The 6,964-nt window shown below is 46.2% G+C and overlaps 1 protein-coding gene across 5 annotated transcripts in view; it reads right to left on the bottom strand.

Annotated features, from left to right (window-relative positions):
• Positions 1-2,808: 2,808 nt before the first annotated feature.
• ATG10 (autophagy related 10) overlaps positions 2,809-6,964 on the bottom strand; it is a 221,409-nt gene continuing 217,253 nt past the window's right edge. For all 5 annotated transcript variants that reach the window (XM_036020491.1, XM_036020492.1, XM_036020493.1 and 2 more), the window contains 3 exons: positions 4,182-4,279; positions 3,389-3,504; positions 2,809-3,067 (listed from right to left, as the gene is read on the bottom strand). In XM_036020491.1, coding sequence (XP_035876384.1) covers positions 3,405-3,504; positions 4,182-4,279 — 198 coding nt within the window. In that variant the 3' untranslated portion in view covers positions 2,809-3,067; positions 3,389-3,404. The remainder of the gene's footprint in view (positions 3,068-3,388; positions 3,505-4,181; positions 4,280-6,964) is intronic.

Here is a 6,964-nt window from a genome sequence, read left to right as displayed (position 1 = left end):
GGATCTCTGCTAAAGCTGGGTGGTGGTTCCCCCTTCTAAAGCTGCGGGGGCCCCCACTCTGGCAAAGCCATGTGGTTCTCTCTCCCAGGGCCAAGGGAGTCCCCACTCTGCTAAAGACTGAGTGGTTCTCCCTCTCAGGGCTGAGGGAATCCCCACTCTGACAAAACCCCGTGATCCTCTCTGCACAATGGCTGCAGGAGTTTCCACTCTGCCAAAGCCCCGCAGCTACCCCCTTCAATGGCTGCTGAGTCTGGGTTTAAATCCCCGAGCCAATCTTCCTCTACAACCCCATTTCTGACTCCTCCTACCATCAGTTACACCTGCCAGTACTCTCAAAGCCTTCCAGCTTTACTGGGCCACCACCGTGAGTCTGCACAGGCGTGGCCCCATGTCATGGAGCCAATCTCCAAGCTTTCACACACGCACTGTAACTCAGGGGACCTGCCTCCCAGTTATGTCTTAGTGGGGAAGTCACTTCCATTCCCCTGGCTCAGAGAATGGCCACAGCTATTTAACATACCTAAGCAACCAGTTAAAGGTTATAGATATGTTAAATGACCACACCAGAGGTTAGCTGCAAAGCTGTTGCTATGCAGTACAGCTCTCAATGGCCTTGCTCCATTTGTCCCTTCCCCCAACCCACACCTGTGGGGGAAGGGCAGGGACATCCTGGTATTTCCTGGACACCTTGAGTTCTGGACCCCATTTCAAATCCCTATTTGGGGTCCCCCCTCTTGGCTGCACCCTGTTACAAGGTGGGAAGAAGTGGGTGTGCAGGCATCCCCACCTGAGCAGGGGCCAGCCACCCCTCATCCCACTTACGCCACGTGGTGCTCTGTTGGTTGGGAAGCTCCTCTGGATTCACCTACTGTTTTGATCTACTCTATGCTCTTGTTAGGTAGGTGGGATAGATGGTATAGGCGTTTTCTGGTTTTTGTTTTTGTTTTTTCTTCCTGATGGAAATGATAAAAGACCAAAAGAGATTAAGAAAATTGGCCTAGTCACACAGCTAGCGGCTAGCCAGACTCACAGTGTGGATCTCTAGATTTCTCCCTATTTCACAAACCCAAGGACTGGAGTGGGCTCACAGGTCACACAGCTAACAAATGAGGAAACTGAGTCCCAAAGAGGTGAAGCAATTTTTCCATGGCCACACAAAAAGGCAGAGTTTAGGAGAGTGGCTGGTAGCAGTTTTAACCAGCCTTATTTCAGACCAAAGGGGCTTTGAATTAGGTTAGGGAAAGAGGAAAACCAAAGGAAAAAAATCCTCATATTGCAGAGAAAGGACTGTTACTTTGACAAAACAAATTTCTTTCCCAGGTTATATAACTGCATTATTAAAAATGAAAATTTTTACCAACCAAAAATCAAAAGTTTTTTTTTAAGTGAAAAATAATCTGAAAAGAAACAGCTGCCTGAGGAGCGGGATCCATCCAGGAAGGGAGGTCCCCACAACCTACAGGAGCGCTTCAGAACTCGTTTCTGCCACTCACGAACTCTCAGGTCTCCATCAATAAGAGAAAAACAATGTTAAACTTAAAAACAAAACAAAACTACACACTGGCCCCAAACTGACAGACTACTATTATCTCAGAATCTGTTTGCAAAAGATAACAAATATTCCCAGACAAGCACATAATCCAGATGACACAGTATTTTGTGTGTGTGTGTGTAATACATACATATAAAACACATAGTTTACCCCAGAAGTGACATGGCTTGAGAAACAACTTGCTGGGGAATCTGTGTTCCCATTAAGGAGAGTGGGGGCGGGGAAATCCCTTGCAGAAGTTGAAAAGATGTTAAGTGGTAAATACCAAAATGCCCAGCAAGCATGTAAGCAGGCTCTCCTCCCAGTAAGAATATGTATAGCTCAGCGTTTTAAATTTTACTTTTAGCTTTTCTAGCAATTCAAATTAACCCTTTCTCTACTTCCACTCCCTCTGTGAGAGTTCAGCCCTGACCCAACAAACAGGAAGAGCTGCCTCTGCCCTCTTCATTGGCCTGCGGACAAGCCCTCGACCTAAAGGCTCGCCCCAGGGGCCCGCCTGGTGCACCAGCGCCTCCTGGACTCAGGCTCCAAAAAAACTGTGAGGACCCCTCACTGAGGTGGTTGGAGGCATTGGAACTCCAAACTCCCCTTCATGATTCCAATTTTACACTTAAAATTTACAGCATTTGCTAAGGTACTAGAACGCAGTAATGTGGAAGTCTGGGCCAATGCACATTAGGAAGTCAGCCCAACCTGGCAGAGCTATACAAAGAACCTGAAAAGGCCTGTTGGGAGACCAAAACAGTAAAACGAATGCTGTACTCAGAGCACATCCAGACCAGAGGTTCCCCCAAAGCCTGTGCATCAGACTCACCCCAGAGGGGCTGTATTGGAAGGTGCTGGTCATATTTGTAAAAAAGCCTCAGGGGATTCTACAGTGTGTCCCTCACTAAGAGACACTAAGCTAGATGCCCTAAAGAGCCAATTGCATTTTTCTCTCAGTTTCAGCCCCTAGCAAATCACAATGAAAGACAAAACAAGCAACTCCCAACCAAACATTCTTCCAAGGTTAGGTTCATCTTAATGCCTTTCTGGCTAGTAAACTTACTGACAGACTGGGTGAATAACAATCAAATATTAAGAGAGGTGACCATTTAATGAATGTTTATAGAAAGAATAAACTTGACAATATTTTTTCATGTATTAATGATCTCCTGTGGTTCTCACAGCAGCCCTATTAAGGTAGCTTGTTATTCTTACATCAAAGATGAAGAAACCAAGTCTCAGAAACATAAAAGAATGACTTGAAAATGCCCTAATGATGTCAGTATTTCCTTCATTGAGTTAGAGTCACTCTTCTGCTATTTATATTGATTTGTGTCTTTGAGTTACTCCTCCTAAATACACGGTTTATCAGCTGCTGCAGATGTTTGCTTCCAAGGGAAAAAAATCCATCTTAAAATCTTGGTGAGCTGGAAACTCACGACAGCAGAGCTATCAAAACAAGGGTGGGCACATAGACTCTCAGTGTTCTTCCTGCTGCCATTTCTAAGCTCCCTGGCTCAAGGGCAGACTCTGAAAAACAAGAACAAAACAAAAGCCAGGAGAATAAAAGAGGATTTACTGAGCAGTAAAGACTTATTTCAAGAATATCAACTCTAAAATAAAACCACCCAATTCTTTGTTGTATGAATGTCACTCATAGCAAAGGAACATGCCTCCTAAAGGATCAGGTGCTGGTTGGTTGGAAAATTTTAACAAGTCAGTGATCAGCCTACGAAACATGAAAGCAAACTGAATATACTGTGGGGCCAGCAAGGGCTACGTATCCAAGCATAGCAGAGGCCCCGGGGTCTTTTTGATGGTGACACATTTGGTCCAGCCTTTCCTTCTTACCTTGAAGACCGACATTTCACTCGTCCTGAGAGGATGCTCTGGCATAGCTCAGAGGTAGAGGCAGCCCAACGACTGGCCCGACAATGCTCAGCCAAGACGTGATGTAGTTGATGTTCCTGGGAAACAAGTGAAAATGCAAGCCATTCTAATGTTTCCAGGGCAGTGTGAGCAAATGATAAAAAAAATCAGTTACCGACAAATCAGTTACGGACAAAAAAAGAAACAAGGTTTTCTTCAAAGACATGTGCCCACCAGCGGAAATCCTGGCATTTCCAAATGCCAGCCCTGTTGAATGACAAGGACTCAAGCTCCAAAAAAGCTGTGAGGACCCCTCACTGAGGTGGTTGGAAGCACTGGGACTCCAGACTCCCCTTCACAATTTCAATTTTACACTTAAAATTTACAGCATTTGCTAAGGTACTACAACGCAGTGATGAAGGGCCCAGCTCCAAGACAAAATGCCTGGCTTTCCAGTTTTCAAATCCCAGTTCCACCACTTAACTGGTTTTGTGACCTTGGCCAAATCATTTAACCCTTCTTTACTTTAGCTTCCTCCTTGGTAAACTGGGTAAAATAATAGAATTCAGCTCATAGGGGTGTTATAAAAATCCAATGCATTAATATATCTAAAATAGAACAGTGCCTAGCACACAGTAAAAAATCAATAAATGTTAGCCATTATTATTATTACAAAGAATATTTCTTTTTTAGCTTAGCTTTCAGAGTCACACAAAAAAGATTTACAATTTTAAAATAAGAGTTAAAGCCAATGTATCTTGATGGTGTTTCTTACCTATTGATTTTCCGAGAATTCTTTACCACAGGACTCATGAGCTCGGTGGTTCTGCAGGGATGAAGGACGAAGAAGGGCTGGCCCAGGATGGGGTGCTCCTGCAGGAGGAGAGGGGTCCCCGATGGTCAGCGGGGTTACTTTGAAAATGCTAAAATACACACTCTGGTTCATGTCTTCGAAATGAAGATTTGTTTTACAATCCAAGTGATTAGATTAAGATACAGATAGATTTCAGTGTTGAAATATAATTCAAATGCAGACAGAAGAAGAAGTGGGTGTGAGACGAAGTTACGCCCAGATGAAGGAGCACCGTCAATCACGGCAGAGCGTGAGACGCCGTGTGCACCGCGCACACTGTAGACACATTGTACCGGTTCCCTCCACTCCTTGTCAGCTAGTGCTTCCCTCTGTTCTTTAACATTCTTCGGTGTTTCCTCAAGGACGTCTGTGACGCCCAGTTAGCCTGACTATCTCGACAATGTATTTCATCTGCTGTTAGTGGCGAGGGAACTAAAATCAGGCACACTTTGTTTTAGGTAAGTTTTGTAAACACGTTACTTGTTTCAGGCTTCACTGCACTCAGTGCCATTGGGCACGTGTCCAGGGGGTAGGACGGGCGTGGGGAGGAGGCCGGCTTGACTGTTCAAGTTCATCTACTTCTCTCTGTCTCTCCTTCTGAGTTTCTCTGTTTATCTGTTTCCCTCACTTCTCTCTCTCCCGCACTTACAGGGCTGTTTCTCTAAGTGAGAAGTCCATGGAGCAGAACTCCTCCGCCTTTATAAGAGAACGACTGTACAGAAGACACAGGTCCGACTGCTGCCGGCTCAGGGATGTGGACATCATTTGTCAAGCAATGCAGGGCCCCGGAAGGCTTCCAGGTAGTGAATGATCTACGCACAAATTCTACCAACGCAAAACCAGGTGTTTATAATAAACTGATTGAGCATTTGCCTTGTGGATCAGACATTATGCTAGAGAATGCAAATTCAAATACTGCTGTGCTATGAATGTTTGTGTCCCCACATTCATGTGCTGAAACCCCCAAACCCACTGTGGTGGTGTTAGGAGGCGGGCCCCTCTGGAGGTGATTGGGGGAGGGGTGTGGAGCCCTCCGGAATGAGGTTAAGGAGTTTATAGAAGAGGTTCCACTCGGTATTTGTCTTCGTCTTACTTATCTCACTTAATACCATCTGGGTCCACCCGTGTTGTCCCAAATGGTAACATTCCATTCTTTTTTATGGACAAGTAATATTCTGTTACATACACCACCTCTTCCTTATCCATTCCTCTATCAATGGGCACCTAGGTTGCTCATATAACTTGGCTACTGTAAATAATGCTGTAATAAACAGAGGGGTGTGATTTCATTTATACATGGAATCTAAAAAAAACAAAACAAATGAACAAATTAAAAAGTCCAGAAACAGATTCATAGGTACAGAAAACAAGTCAATGGTTGCCATAGGGGACGTGGTGGGGAAGAAAGGTGAAGGGGAATGTCAGGTAAAAACTTCCAGTTACAAAACAAGTAAGTCATCAGGTGTCACGTGCAGCATAGGGAAAGTAGTCCATGGTATAATAGCTTTGTATGGTGACAGATGGTTGGTTACGAGACTTACTGGGGTGATCACATTGTATGGAATATAAATGTCAAATCACTACGTTGTACCCCTGAAACTAATACAATAGTACATGTCCACCATAGAGGCCCCAGAGAGCAAACTTGCCCCTTCCCACCACGTGGTGACACACTGAGAAGCCGGTGGCCCACAAGAGGGCCCCCAGGAGAAGGGCTGGCACCTGCTCTCACTCAGACGTCCAGCCTCCAGACCTGGCAGCAACAAGTTTCTGTTGTTTATAAACTACCCAGTCTGTGGTGTTTTGTTACAGCAGCCAAAAGAGACCATGACAAATGCCAGCGCAGACCAGGCAGGTGGCAGGAAGGAGGAAGCCAGGTCGCACCACCGCCGACTCTGTGGGGCCCCCAGGGCGCCCGCCCGCCCAGGCTGGGCTCGCCCCTCTGCTCCAGCAGAGCACGACACTCGAGAACACAGGTTAAGTGTGCCGGCCTTCCTGTTCGTCAAAATAACCTGGAGACCCCGATTTTTATGTAAAATCTCCTAAATTCAAATGCTGGCACAATTTTTTAAAAAGCATAGTGTGGGCCAAATAAAACAAGCCTGCAGGCTAGATGTGGACTAGGGGCTGCCTGACATCTGGCTGCTCTTCTTCCCGGCCACTCCAGGGAGAGCTGAACTCAGCGACGTCCGTGGGAAGACTTGTTTACAGTCGTCCCTGCGGCCTCAGCTCACCAACCGCACAACATCCACGCCTGCTATACATGCTCACACCCACTCACAAGAAATGGCAGGGGGTGGTTCCTCTAGTATTGGAGACACGGGGTATGGGAATTTTGGAATATATACGTGTGGGGAGGGTGAAGTGACCCACTGGGTGTGGATTGCTATTATGTCTCCTCAAAAGCCACCTCCAGATGTCTCTGTGTGGAGCCTGATTCTCAGAGCAGAGCCTAAGCTCCCTCTAGCCAGCTCTGTCCTCACCCTCACTCCCACCCCCAACCAGACTCCAGGGATCACAGCCCAGAGGTGGCAGGCCCATAGCAAGCCCTCCTGTCCAGCTTGATTCTGGCTTCCCTTACCTGCCTGAGCTAATATTTATTAATTCAACACATATCTATTGATCACCTCGGTGCCTGCCAGGAACAGTCCTGGATATGGGTACAGAGATCACTGCGTCCCAAAGACAGACAAAGTCCCTGTCCC

The sequence above is a fragment of the Phyllostomus discolor genome, chromosome 3 (genome assembly GCF_004126475.2).
Source record: "Phyllostomus discolor isolate MPI-MPIP mPhyDis1 chromosome 3, mPhyDis1.pri.v3, whole genome shotgun sequence".
In the NCBI taxonomy this organism is placed as follows: domain Eukaryota; kingdom Metazoa; phylum Chordata; class Mammalia; order Chiroptera; family Phyllostomidae; genus Phyllostomus; species Phyllostomus discolor.
This window is presented reverse-complemented; position numbering and strand designations above follow the sequence as displayed.